Source organism: Syngnathus typhle, linkage group LG3 (genome assembly GCF_033458585.1).
Source record: "Syngnathus typhle isolate RoL2023-S1 ecotype Sweden linkage group LG3, RoL_Styp_1.0, whole genome shotgun sequence".
Lineage (NCBI taxonomy): Eukaryota > Metazoa > Chordata > Actinopteri > Syngnathiformes > Syngnathidae > Syngnathus > Syngnathus typhle.
The window spans coordinates 5,417,314-5,432,341 of NC_083740.1; the positions used below are offsets into that span (position 1 = coordinate 5,417,314).

The 15,028-nt window shown below is 41.9% G+C and overlaps 1 protein-coding gene across 8 annotated transcripts; it reads left to right on the forward strand.

Annotated features, from left to right (window-relative positions):
* The first annotated feature begins 288 nt into the window (after positions 1-288).
* On the forward strand, positions 289-14,262 carry septin3 (septin 3). Of its 8 annotated transcripts, XM_061273352.1 has the most exons (15): positions 289-2,455; positions 6,030-6,215; positions 6,934-7,165; positions 7,244-7,356; positions 7,427-7,798; positions 7,916-7,975; positions 10,228-10,638; positions 10,921-11,049; positions 11,621-11,702; positions 11,797-11,934; positions 12,185-12,302; positions 12,467-12,562; positions 12,643-12,739; positions 12,822-12,873; positions 13,015-14,262. In XM_061273352.1, the coding sequence occupies exons 2-15, from the start codon at positions 6,137-6,139 to the stop codon at positions 13,133-13,135; spliced, it is 2,100 nt and encodes a 699-aa protein (XP_061129336.1). In that variant the 5' UTR covers positions 289-2,455; positions 6,030-6,136; the 3' UTR covers positions 13,136-14,262. The 8 variants fall into 8 exon arrangements, with proteins under 8 accessions (XP_061129336.1, XP_061129334.1, XP_061129338.1 ...); XM_061273350.1 differs by having other exon boundaries at positions 7,427-7,975; XM_061273351.1 differs by lacking the exon at positions 289-2,455 and adding an exon at positions 4,925-5,119 and having other exon boundaries at positions 7,427-7,975.
* The last annotated feature ends 766 nt before the right edge of the window (positions 14,263-15,028 follow it).

Consider the following 15,028-nt stretch of genomic DNA (forward strand, 5'->3'; position numbering starts at 1 on the left):
CCCTTGGAATTCCACCTCTCTCACCTTACAAAGCTTCAAGACCTGCTCTAAAATGTCCCAGTGCATTTGAAAAGTTTGATTTGTTTTTGTATTTGCTATTTAACGGAAATGTCATCACATGTAAGCAATACAAAGATGCTTGAAAACACTGTGTGTGCGTGCGTGCATGCTTGCGTGTAAGGCCAGTAGTCGTTAATGCGAAAGCACATTGCAACTTAAAATGTTTGTTGGATGGAGAGGATGGATTTTCGATTAAATTTAATAGTGGAATGTGCTGTGAGATGGTGCTGGGATCAGAATAAACCTGATACAATTTTGCAGTTAATGGGCTCAAATGAAATTCTATGATTGTGGTCTTTTAAGAGGTCAGTAATAACCTTTTTTTTTTTTTTTTTTTGCCTGAATTAGCAAAATTACTGAACCCATTCCACCACCATCCCAGGAGTTCTATTCCAAAACACTGCTGTAGTAAGAGAAATCCATATATAGACACACCCTGTTTAAATACTCCCGAGGTATTTGCTGAACTTCTTTAAAGGTCTTTAAACACACTTAAAATAATATGAACACATTTCAACGCAATACATGGTGAGCACGAGTAATAGATAGCAAAAATATAAGCAATGCAATAATGCACCAATTCTTCTGTTTATAGTAAATATTGGTTTTTTCAAACAAACTTATCTCTCAGTATACATCAATAATCATGCCCAAAGATGTACATTATATATTCAATTATTATAACAAATATTGTTGCTTTCTGTGGCTGTGCTGAAATGCTTCCTGTTTTTCTTCTTTTAAATTGATACAATTTTCATATAATGTCCTGCCATCTATTGGTCAACAGTGGAATTGCATCCAATATAAACAAGCGTTCAACTAAGTTTCCAACTGCACAATTTTTTATTTATTTTTTAAATTGCAATAGCTGCAGTATGACCTAATGGTATTTAAAGGTTACTTGCAACACTCTGTAACAACCAGTGTGTTTTGAGATGATCTCCCATAATAGGTCTCGGTGGGCACAAGTGTGGAACACAGCCTGGGTGAGTCACGCACACACTGTGCACTGATGCCATATAAATAGTCCGTTCGATTCCTGCTGACACAGCTTTTTCACACACTCCCCAGGTGTTAAGGGAACCACTTCTCTTCTGTTGCGTTTGTCTCCTAATTGCCTCATTTCTCTCGTTGATTACAAAAACGCTCAAATAATTTGAAGGTGATTCTTAGCCGTATGCACGCTTCTTTGTTTCAGGTGGAACAGACTCATCTTAAATGTCCGAGTCTTGCAAGTTGGAATGCTCAACCAGTCTCTAAACTTCCCTTTTCTTGTATTCTATTCCGTTTGAATTGTTTGACACCTTCAGGTAAAGTCCTAGAGTGTTGCCGTCTGAGCTCAGGTGGTTCTCGTGAACCCGCAGTAGAACACGTATCGCATTTATTGTGATGAAGTAGGGAATTTAATTGACGAATCTGCAATACAAATGTTCGCATTTGGCCCCTCTGCAGTGAGTAGTGAATTAAAAAGAAGTTCTTTGGCAGCAGCAATCATCATCCAATTGTGCGGGACACTTTGGGCTAAATTGAAGAGTGCTGAAACAGTGAAAATGAAATCATATCTGACACACTGATGTGTCATCATTTTGGTCGAAGGCATCTTTTCGTTTGCGGCGATGCCTCCGACTTGAACACTGCTCTAGATGGAGGGGCTCGTAAAATGGGAAATGGGTGAATTTGTTTTTATCTCCTCTCGCAGGAAATAATCTCACTTCCTTTGCCCTGGTGTGCTGGCTGTGCATCTCTTTTGGCAGGATTTGTCTTCCCCCTCACCAGAGACCAGCGGCTTCATTCTGTGAGTTGCTCTTCATCCCTTTTAAAAAAAAATGAGGCGTAACATTTGGGCCCCGACGGGCCAAGTGTCTTTTTGTCGTCAGCTACAACACTTTGGAGGCTTGAGACTCCCTTCAAACATTACCAGCTTTCTTTATAGTGTACTTGTTTTGTTAGGCTCCACTGGGCACTTCATTAGTTACACAACCTCATGACATCCAAGAATGGATGTGGGTTGCATTCTGTATGAAATTGAGTCCAGTCGTCTTGAAGCAGTTAAAATGCCTGCATTACCGGATGGTAACCAGCAGAGGTGCTGTTGAGAACGACGAAACTTGGCTACTGGCTACATCCAGTTATCTGCCCAACGCAGTAGTGGAATGGTCTTTAGAGCATTCAGATAAATGGAAATTTGAAAAACATCATATATAGTCAAGACATCTGCCTCACGATTTTTTGGAAGACTAAATCATCCTTAAGTCTAAATGCGACTGTGAATGTTTTTTTGGACCATCAAGGATTATATCTGAATTGAATTTAATTTTTTTCCTCAATGCTGCTGCTGAGCCTGCTGCCTCCAGCGTGATGCCGAAAGCCTCCACGCCTTCATTCACAGTGTCAGGTCAGCTTTGTAATTTCCTAAGTATCCGTGAGTTGACGCATTCCTGGAAAACGCCACCATCCCTGTTGAGAGCTTAATTTGAGTTTTGAATGTATTTTATGAGTGAACAAACTGTCGTGCACATAAGTGTTTTTGTATTCCCTGCCAATGCCGATGATCTCATTCGTCACAACCCAGCAAAAGTGGTACCTTGATTTAACTAAACTAGATTCTATTTTAACTTATTTCACACACAAAAATGATTGAGTGATCAACTGGTGGTGATATCCTGCTTTCAATCGAGCAGCTTGTTGATGCTGCATTAAATAATGAATAATTTACCGTACACCACCTTTTGTGAGTAATTGCCTTGGATCTCATCACACAAGTAATTAGCTCAATGCGCAAAGCCGCAACGGCTATGTGATTGCAAAAAGGCCAGGCGGATAAATTCAGACTACTGTGTAAACATACCCATGAAATGCCACTTATCATAATCATTTGCAATTTTTTTTAAACACGAGCAATCGTTATAAAAGTCATATGTTTACTAAAACACACACCACCTGTGGAGCAGAGAGTGCATCTGTAAAGCTGCTATTTCACCATAGCCCATAAAAAGTGCTTGGCATTTTCTAACATTACGATGCTTAAGAAACACACCTTTCTTCTCGCCTTAAAAGTGTCACATCATCATTTCTAACTTGTAAATGTCATCATTATGACCTTGCCATCATCCGGCTGCTTTTTATAAATCCCCTCCTCAGTCTAAAAATAGCAACCGAACTTTGTTTGTGCTGAGCTTTTGTCTTCTGTCCTCGTGAGCGATAATTAATCAGCTTTTAGTCTTTTAAAATCTTTGCGGCCGCTTTCAATCACAGTCGATATGGACCCCCCTCCCCATCACCAACACCAACACCACCATCCTCCTTTTTATGTCAGAGAAACAGCGTTTTGGCCCTGGGTGTTAAATTGAGTGGAATTGATTTTACGCGGCAAGCTGAAGACATCTGAAGGGCTTGGACCCGCCGTCTCCTCCCACACACACACACTCGCACACACACACACACAAAGATGATAGTTATATAAGTTTCCCTCCCACTCCCTCTTTCCTCTCTGCCATGAGCAGGGGTGTTGTCATAGCAACCGCACCCCTCCTTTGAACGTCAGAGGCATGAGGTTGGAGGATGAAGCTGTATGCAGCATCTGTCTTGCGTGCTTCTCAGAGAGCAACTGTCATCTTTTTGGACTTCTCTTTGCGTGACACTTTGAGAACTGCGACGGAACATCTCCCCCAGTGTGGACGGATTTCATAGCGGACCCGAGTCGCACACCTTCAGGCGCCGCTCCAGCTCCGTGCACAGGTGAGCGCTTATGTCTTCCGTGGCTTTTGTTTTAGCGATATCTGGGAAAAGTGTGGTGCTGATTGTGGGCTTCAGATGTTAGTACTGTGTCTTGCCTTCTTCTGTATGTTGAATTCCACATGGAGAAGATTTGTGGAAACACATTTGATGACGCATGCATTACTCACTCAATACAGTGGAACCTCAGTGTTTTCCATGCCTAATTTCTCAAAGTACCCCCCCCCCCCCCCTCAGAAAATAATGTGGAACGAATCCATTCCATCCATCTATTTTGTATCGTGCTTAACCTCATTAGGATGATGGGCGAGCTGGAGCCTATCCCAGCTGACTTTGGGTGAGAGGCTAGCACACCCTCGGTTGGACGCCACCCAGTCGCTGGGAACAGACAAACACATTCTTCACAGTCTACTGTGAACCCAACACGATTGAAGTACTTGCAGAAAACCCACATAGAGGACAGGCCAAGTCCACTCAGGACATAAACTGACAAATATGTACATAAAACATATTGTTTTATGAAAATAAAAATCATTGATGCTGCCCCAAAACGATTTTAACTGGTGCCAAAACACTACTTTTGCTTAAATGAAATGAAAAAATCGGAATTTACACAGGCATATATTCTTTATCCTCTGCAAAAAACAGCTAATGTCAGTTAAGTTTAAGTAGTCACTGAAAATCGTGGTGGCCCTTGTGAGTGTATTGTAGCGCCCTCTAGTGGCTTAGGTAGGCACACTAGAAGGTTTGTGTATAATGTAAAAACCATAGTGCGATTTTCCTCTTTGAAAACATTACAGTTTGTTTGTTGTTCTGTTTTTAATGAACTCTTGTCTTCCTCTCCTCTCTCCCAACATCAAGACCGCTTTCTCTCTTCTCATCCATTTTGGACCCGCCCCACACCTCTTAAGCTCCCAGTGATGTCGTGGTTGTTCTTGGACTGGTTTGTTCCGCTCTACCTGCTGGTTTCAGTCCTGGTACTGGCGGGCTTTGGCGCGTGTCTGTACTTCTTGGAGCCCGGGCTGCACGACACACATATGTGGAGCAACAAAAACGTCAGGCATCGCCCGCTGGTGGCCAGCGTGAACTGTAGAGATGGTGACACAGATGCTCTCATATGATCGGGGGGGCGGCGGGGGGACTTCCACAATGGAAAGAGGAGGGATGATCTGATAAGCCTTATCCCATCACACCAACTTTTCTCTGATCCCCAGCATATTGTATTTTTTTTTCAGGGGTGAATCAGACGAAAGTGAAGCAGATGGCTTCTACTGTAAAAGATGCCGGAACGAGATTGTGAAGGGGCATGATGGCTTTTGAAAAGGTTTGATGTCAACATTTGTGCCATTTGTCCACTTGTGCCAAATTTTAACATGCATTGGTGTTGTTTTTGTAGTTTGGCGACCATTTCAAGTGTACTGTAGAACGGTGTTGACTTATGTATTCCTATTGTTAAAGTGACATATAATACCAGACACGTCAGGTCACCCTGCATAATTTTCCAGGACTTTATTTTTCATTTCTACCCCCCTTTGCCATGACTTTAGATATTTGGTTTGCATATAGAAAATAGCTTGTTGTTCTGTTTGGACAATGCAGTGCAATTGTCCAACCAATGCAAATACACAACCAATCAAAACTGTGCATGATTATTACTATAAAGGCCAATTTTTGTATTGGATCACATTGTTGGGTGTACCTACTGTTGTGGCCATTGATGCTGTCAATTAGGGATGGGCAAAGTATTTTTATCATTTTTCAAAAATGTTGATGTATTTATTTTTTCATCAATATTTGTATTAATGGAATATTTGGCTATTTTCTGTCAATGGTAGACTGATATATTAAAATTAACAAATTTACATTCCAAAAGTACTTACATTAGATTTTTTTTTAAAACATGTTTTAACTTTTTTCTCCCTGCAACCTCATCTCCGAATGAATTGAAATTAAAACGGTCCCCTTGAGTTTGCCCACCCCTGATGTAATTACATTGAATTTTTCCCTCCTCTCCCTGGCAGTGTCCACATACCAACAGATGCTGAGAAGCATGTCGACGGTTTGTGCCACTGTGTTGTAGTGTCTATAGTACAATATGTAACGAATAAAAACAGCAAATGTGTGTTCATAGTCGACAGAGATCTTTTTGTTATTGTCCTGACTGTGCGCTTCCTTATCTGATGGTAACAAAAATAAAAGTATAGTATGTAATGGTGATTATGTGTGATGTCAAGACCAGGACAGAGCTCCGAGCGAGGATGCAATGTGGGTGTGAAACAACAGTGCAGGCTCAGTGTGCAGGAATCACGAGAATGTCACTTGTCCACCCACGACGCCCACTATGTCTTTCCTTGTCATGGTGTTGGTCTGCTTCACTCACTCAAGTGTGATAGGAACCAGACAACAGCCTACATATGCAGGTTAGTGATATTTTAATTGCTTTAAAAAAAAAAATCTTTATTGTTGCGGATGTGCATATTTAAAGTGAACCCCAGAATCTCATGTGTGCTATTAAATGAGATTTTGGGATGTTATTGCGCAATGAATCTATGACCAAAAGGACCGCAACAAACCATTGTTTCAATAAGCAATTCATCTGTTGATTAAAAAAAAAAAAAGTTTTAGTTTCTATGACATTTCAAATTGATGGCAGTATGTTTTGTAATATTCGGTTACATGTCAGAAATAAAAGCTCATTCATATTGTAAAAACTGCATTATACCCTCAAGATCTGAGCCGTACCAAATCAAATGTAAACAATCAATTAGTCATTCTGCTACATAACGGCTAATTTTTATTCTCATTGAAGGACACAGCCAAACAAAATGTAGCAGCTTTAGATCCTGTTGGCATTTTTTTTTTAGCTGTGGTTATTCTCAAAGCGCCATATATATAAACTTGAGTTGTGAGGTAAGTTTCCATTTGTGAGAGTAAATATACTATCAAAAAATAACATCTTGTGTTCATAGTGCTACACCGTGTATTTTCACAGTGAGTAAATCCTGGTCTGTCTCTAAAAATAAATGTCTAGCTGGGTCTCCATTTGTACACCTACATTGTGTTTAGCCGATTGCCTTTTCCCCCAGAAGAAATTAAAAGCCTCAGACAAATGTTTCTTTTTTTTCCATTCTTCTCCAGGTTGCTGTCTAATCACATTTCCCCAAGGTAAGAAGCAGCAGGAAAGAAGAATGAGCGTATTTGACCGACTGTCACCTTTAATCCCTCGGCTGTCGGCGTCCTCCAAACAAGCAAAAGAGCATCCTCATCTTCCTCATCCTCCTCATTCTCCTCATTCTTCATCTGCTCTTTTGTTTGCTCCTGTCAAAAGGAAAGGGATTGACATCCCTCCGTTTAAACCAAAGGGTGTCAGGTATGCAGTATTCAAGCTCATTCCATAATATCTCCCCCCTTCAACTTTAATTTCCTGTTCATTTTCATTTATTTTCAGTTTTGGGTCTGCTTCTTCATCTTCGTGTCTTGGTCTTCCCACCACATTACTAGACCAGACTGAGCCCCAAGCCAGGCTTAATCAGAAAGCGTCCCTGGATTTTCCCAGTAGAGGTAAACACAGATTTTCTTGGCGTAATAGAAACACAATCCATATAATTACTTTTTGTCTTGTTTCTTTAAGATCATCGTGTTTATCAGCCTGGATATGAGAAAATGCACTGTGAAAACCAAACAGATGCATGGATGACTCCTGAGGCCTCCAGAACATGTTGGAGAGAAGATCCCTTTGACCCTCAACTCAGGTGGCATTCGAAAGAAGATACTAAAAGTCCATCATCCAACACTTCAGTCAATGTTGAATCCATAGACAAACAGAGATTCTGGTCCACGCCTTGGACGGATGTTGATCTGGAACACAGTTGTCAATCAAGAGAGAAGCCTCCAACAACGCAGGCTCCCTGGTGGACATACAGAGGAACATCATTTAAGACATGTCTGGTGCATCCTGTGCAAACATCTTCTGGACGGCACAAGGGAATCTCATCAGCAAATGGTAGTGAAGAGCGTGACTTTCAAAAAGGAGCTCATGAAGCTTGCACCAAACTGCAACAAGATGCTTTCAACCTTGACAGGCCTTCACCTGAATGCTCAAAAGAAATTTGTCTTCCAGGGGAGGAACCAGAGGATCCCTATTACGTCAGCATTTTCTACCCAGATTCAGTGTATGAAGGTGAGTACTGACCGAGAGCGCACCAAAGCCCGTCTCAGGGTCTTCGTGGGGGTCGGGGCGTGATCAGACTCACATATCGCTGCTTATCAGTAGAGTAGCAGACATGTTGATTAAAAAAAAAAAAAAAACATTGGTTTCGCGAAGTGTTTCAATGTGGTGCACTTAAATATTATGTGAAGAAGAGCTGAGGAAGAATGGAAGGAGATTGAGAATGTGCAAACAGGTGATATAATTCTTTCTCATTTATTTATTCTTTATGAAGTTATTTACAAATAACAAATGTCATTTAAAAGTACAGTCTGTCAAATCATTGATTTTTTTTGTCAATATTTACATTTTATTATTCACAATAAATAGTTGAAATTATTTTTTTTGAAGAAAACAGCTAAATTAATGCAATGAGTAGCCCAGCAGGTTGGATTAAAGAATGGAGCGGGCTTCATGTGGAGAGACGTCTAATGAACAGTTTGTTTGTCCTATACTGCCTCCAGGTGGCCGAGGCCGGGATTCCATAAAGAGTGTGATTTAATTCTGATTAGTGCTATTTTCCTCATGAAAATACAAGATTTTTTGGAGGGGGGTCTATTGTATTTCAAAATCGTTTTATTTCATTCTAAACAGGTTCAGGTCTTAATTCTTGGCCTTTGTCCATAAGTGCAACCAGTCCACGGTGTACCCCCCACCTCAATTGGGCATAAGCGATATAGAAAATGGATGGCTGAAAATGCATCCCCTGAGGTGTGGTTGTATTGCGCATGCGCACCGCATCTCCCCACGCCCTCTTTCCTCTCGTGTCGCCTTGGTAACGGAGGAAAAGAAAAGGAGGGAGGGCGCTCCAAAGCCAACGGGAAGGAGAGGAGGAGGAGAGATACCCAGAACAATCTGCTCATCTCACCACCGCTCTGGCAGAAGCTACTTTATTAAAATTAGGCAACTTTAGCGGCCTCTCGAAGAGACCTCGTCGCGTCTAACAGGTTAGTGACGCAGCAGCTGTTAGCATTCCTGCGCGTGGTACCTTTTAGCCGCTAGCCGTCTCGTTCTTCCTCCGTGGGAGACAATGGGGCCGACACAGGCTGCTTGTAATGTAGACAACCGAAACAGCCGCTAAACGTGGGCTTTTCTTCTAGAATTAACCTCACACACAAAAGCATGTGTTTTATTGCGAGAACCAGGTTGCAATGACGTAAGTCCATCACCATCATGTGGCGACTCGCCCTTATTCATCTCTGCATGCGCCGCTGTGACAGTGTGCATGTATGTGTGTCAAATGGCTTGTGCATGTTGTAAAATGTGCAGTGACAGCCAGGGTGGCCTGCTTCATGCGGACTGGGCTACATTGAAAGGAAGCCCGACAGAAGAGTCGGCAGTTCCATGCGGACAAGCCCGCAGGCTGGGTCCTCACTTGGCTTTTATCTATTATTATTATTACTTACCATCTGTCAGCCTGGTACTTTTTTTTTTCAACTCAAATGTTGTCACAGTCACGCTTGTCTGGGTAACTGAGAACAGCCTGAATTGGATCCTTAACTTTCACTTCCATTTCTAGTTCAATTGATTTAAATAATGATTCCTAATCTTTGGAGGTAGCAGCTTGTCTCCATATCCATTCATCCGTTTTCTGTACTGCTTGTCCTCATTAGAGTCGCAAGTGGGCTGAAGTCTATCCCAGCTTACTTTTGAGACGCCATCAAATCCCACACAATAAAGCTGGGGATTCAAATCCAGAACCTCTCAAGTGTGGTTCTAACCAGTACTTTGTAGTGACTAATACTTTTCAAATGGAACACCCCTACAGATTGTCTGTTCTGTTCAGTTTTAAATGTGGAAATCAAATGATCATTTTCTCAACAATAATAACCAGTCCTATAAGACAACATGGATAAATGAATGGAACAAATAAATTATTGATGAGCTTTTTTTTTTTTTTTTATGATCATTTTTACATGTCTAATGCATTTTAAATGTCCTAAAATATTTTTAATTGCACTAATATTTTAGTACTTCCACAAAGTCAATTAGCAAAGTATTCATATTGTATTCCAGATTAATGCAAAAATAAATCAAATTTCCTGAGAAAAAAAAAAAAACACAGAGCAGGCCAATTCTGCCTCATGAGCCATACTTTGCCCATCCCTAGTGTTGACTGCAGAGAGGAAGGAGGAGGTGACCCAGCTTCTCTACTGACCTATATACACATGTAACAGGCAGACTTTCTGGATGAAGATTGATATTGTTGTCCCTCTCCTCTACAGCCATGTCGGACATAGTTCCTCCAGAAGTGAGACCCAAACCGGCCGTCCCTGCCAAACCCCCTAATGTGGGTGCTCCCTCTCCATCCAACCCCTTCCCGCCTCAAGGGCCGGGCATAGGAGGAGTAGGTGGCGTATCGGCGGCGCCTCCCAGTGCCATCCCGGTGCCCATCGGGAATCACGGCCCGAGCCACGGGGGCGCTCATGCCGGTGTCGCCTCTCACGCTGTAGGCCACAATGTGAGCCACGGTGCGGGTCACGCTGCAGCCCACGTCGGTAGCCATGGTCACGGCACCTCCAACAGCACCAGCGGCGGGTCCACTCTGCTCGGTTACATCGGAATCGACACCATCATCGAGCAGATGAGGAAGAAGACGATGAAGACGGGCTTTGACTTTAACATCATGGTCGTCGGTGAGTTTCACTGTCAGGTGCCTAATAACTCTTGAGAGGTCACGTAAAAGCTTGTGAGACATGAGCACACTTTGGAGCGAAAACATTTATTATTAGTCATTTAATATTTCCTGCACTAATTTAGCCATATCTTTCCAAGTTGATGTTAATTTTTACCTGTTTTTATTTATTAAATTGAACTAAGCTGTTAAATTATATGAAAAAAAATACAACTTATAAATAAATCAGCTGTTTTTATGTTTTGTGTGAAGAGACTCACCTCGGACCCCTTTTCACCGTCAGGTCACAGCGGTCTGGGCAAGTCGACCCTGTTGAACACCTTGTTTAAGTCGCAGGTGAGCAGGAGGAGTGCAGGATGGTCCCGTGATGACAAGATCCCTAAAACTGTGGAGATCAAATCTGTTTCTCACGGTGAGTACACGCAGCGACTCAGCAAGTTGTATTTTTAGAAAGGATATCATGCACTTTCCAACTCATCCTCGTGCAAGTTGTTTATATGCCAGGCTTTCATCGTTCTACCTCTCGGGGGAACTCGGAGGATCTGCATTCTGACACAGAGCTGATATGTTGACCCATATGTAAACAATTCAGGGCAGAGAGTAATTGTCCAATTCATACAATGTAAAACAACATTTTCTGGTAAAGCCACTAGATTGGCACGAGGATAAACATTGTACAGGATCCTCCATGATTTAGAGCACCAGGGAGTTAGAGGTGATAAATCAGTGATAAGCTGCTTGGGTGGTCCATTTTTATGGCCACGTCTGCAGCGGCCAATGACACTTTAATATTTTGCAATAAATTAAAACGTTCTATAACACTTGGCCTAATTAGGAGCCTTTTCTCCCTGCTGACTTTGGGCAGGAGGGTGGGTACACCCGGGACTGGTTGCTAGGCAACACTTTTTAAAAATAATTACTATCATTCCTATTTGATTTGCGTGCAACGGAATAGTGAAGATGTTTTTATTGCTTCATTGCAGTTATCGAGGAGGGCGGCGTGAAAATGAAGCTTACTGTTGTCGACACGCCTGGATTTGGGGACCTCATCAATAATGACAACTGGTGGGTTGTGTTCCACTTCTAATTCTCTTAAACGCGGTGACAATTTATTTTGGGAATCTGCTCAATTTAGCCTTTTGTTCATTTGTGTCCTCAGCTGGGAGCCCATTTGCAAGTACATCAATGAGCAGTATGAGAAGTTCCTCAAAGAAGAAGTGAATATCACCAGAAAGAAGCGCATTCCCGATACCAGAGTGCACTGCTGTCTCTATTTCATCTCCCCGACTGGACACTCGTAAGTGGCTGAAACGATCCCAACTGCGTTAAGCCTTTTAGTCCACATTGTCAAACTGCCAAGGAGAGAACCTCCTACTCACAGAGCAGTGAAGGTTAATGAGACAGACGAGACATGACAAGTTAATTTCCCGCGCAGCCGTCTGCCATTCTGATTATTAACACTCGAGCATTCACGGAGAGTGACAGCAGCCTACTTCCTCCACCCCAACCTACTTACTCATCTTTCATTTATCGACTGTACGAGACAGACTGCGGCAGCTCGACGTGGAGTTCATGAAGCGCTTGAGTCACTCCGTCAACATAATTCCCGTGATAGCCAAGGCCGACACCATGACCCCCGAAGAGAGACAGGAATTCAAACAGCGGGTGAGTGGGGTGCCATTGAAAGCGCAACCTTTTCATGGTGTGCTTATTGAGAATATTCGATATTCCCCGGATACCGCTAAAAGCTGTCGTTTTCATTCGGGCATTAAAAAAAAAATGATGGGCCAAAAGAGTTTGTTGAATAAACGAAATGTGTGGCGATGCAGGTGAAAAAGGAACTGGAGATGAACGGCATCGAGTTTTACCCGCAGAAAGAGTTTGACGAGGACATGGAGGACAAGAGCGACAACGACAAGATCAGAGTAAGCCATCCCGGGGGGTGTCCCCACACGACGCTAGCCAAAACGGCTTCAAATCTCATGGAAATGTCTCGCGCCCACAGGAGGCGATGCCCTTTGCTGTGGTGGGTAGCGACAAAGAATATCAAGTGAATGGCAAGCGCGTTTTGGGGAGGAAGACCGCATGGGGAGTTGTCGAAGGTGAGAGCTGTTTGAACATTTTCCAGCCTTCGCCACAGAGAATTATCGACGAGTGAAGGCCTTTCATTCTGTTTTGTTGCAGTTGAAAACATGAATCACTGTGAGTTTGCCCAGCTGAGAGACTTCATCATCAGGTAAATGGCGGCTTCATTTGTATTCTTAGGACATAGAACCGATACAAATGGGACTTTTCTTGTTCAGTTAGGGTTAGGGTTAGTTCACGCACAGGTCAAATCGACTGCATTTAAACACAAAGTCATCGTTTGCTTGCACAGGTCTCACTTGCAAGATCTGAAGGAGGTGACTCACAACATTCACTACGAAACATACCGTGCCAAGAGACTCCATGAGAACGGAGGCCTGCACCCCGTCGACTCCCAGGAAAGCAACCTGTAATCACTCAGCGTTCGTCGACAGATACGCTCGACATTATATGATCATGACCGGCATCGCCGCATGCTTGAAACACACGTAAATGTGTACATATCAGTGTCATTTATTGGTATTTTTTTATAAACCCTCCTTGCTTGTCAAAGTAAGTTAATATTTGGGTGTGCCACCCAGCGTCTTGGTGCCATGATATGAAAGACTGACACTGACTGGGAAGTGTTTGTAGGTTCGTCGAAGCATAGGATCTGTCTCAGTGAGAATGCCGTTATGTTTAGTCTGTAGGTTTTGTGACTGATGGACGTATAGGATCTTTTCATTACTTTTGTTTGGCATATACATTCGATCAGGTTCAAAATTATTATTTTTTTCTAAAGAAGCTACAATTGCACTTAAATATATTTCAGTCAACTCAATAGGAAGAGCTCAAACCTGTTAAGGTTGGGTAAATCTTTAATTAACTCCGACTAATCGTGACGTCATTAAAGTGCCATACTACTTTCTACCGCTTAGTGGCAGCACTCTTCCACTGTATCGCTCTGAACCATCGCAAGAAAATTCCGGTAGAATATTTGTTTTTTTGCCTACGGTCATTATTTAAAATTTAGTCCATAATTAGCTGTTATTATGTGATTCCAAACTACACGTAGAACACAGGATTCCAACAACATGCTAAGTCTAAATGTCATGGAATTTCTGCTGTTGTTTACAAATATGACAAAACTTCAGGCACTTTTATCAATCAGGTTCGTTTTTTCAAAAGTCATGGTTTTATACAAACGTGCACATTAGTGTGGTTTTTATTTGAGATATGAGGTGTCTGATGCAATTTGAACGTGCTTGTGATTTTGTTGCAGTCGGGTGAGATGTAAAGAGCGTGTCACTTTTTTTCTGATCTGTTCACTTTTTTGCATGCTTGAATCCAAATTGTCTGTGTGCCTAACCAATCACTGCTCTGTTACATTGATTATTTCCAAAGGTTAAGTTAAATACAATCATTGGAATGAAACACTGCCGTCTGCAAACTAAATAGGCAGCCCATGATTGAACAAATCGCTCATCCTTTCCATTTGTAATCGCTCACAACGTTTCGAAGTTGCTGTTAATCGTTGAACGCAATATAATTTGAAACAATACCGAGTCTGCATTTTTATTTCTCTTATTTATTGGGATTTTATTTAATAAATGTACATTCCCATGGAAATCCTTTCATCCGAATGTGTTTTTATTGAAACATTTCACCTCAAGTGAAGGCCATCAGACATAATTTAAAGAATAGATTTGATCTCTAAACACAGTTTTACGAGCCAAGCCAAGTGTGGATTTTCTCTGTGTAGTCTGGTTTCCTTAAACATTCCAAAAACGTGCAAGTGAATAATCTCAATTGAATCGTTGTTTGAACTTTTAATAAGTTACAAAACATTTAATCAGTGGTTTAAAGTCATCAACTTACCAATTCATTAGAGCACAGGTGTCAAACTCAAGGCCCGGGGGCCAGATACGGCCCGCCACATCATTTTATGTGGCCCGCCAAGACAAATTGTGCATCAAATTCATGTCATTACTAGAATTGCAAATTATCACTTTTATTATATATATTTTTTTAAATATTTGACCAGTTTTTACTCGTCTGATTTGAAAACGAGTTTGTTTTTTAGCTTTTACTGTATATAGTTATACATTTATTTGGGTTGACAGTCATAATGGCCCTCTAAAAGAAACTATGACTACAATGCGGCCCGTCAAAAAAATGAGTTTGACACCCCTGCATTAGCGGTTTAACATGAAATGTGTGTACGGCGAGCTCCGTCAAAAAGCAGTCGAGTCCCCCCCACGCCCCCATCCCCGCACAAATTGTACGTGGACAAAGTTTGGTACCGCAACAAGCGAGTATATGTATGG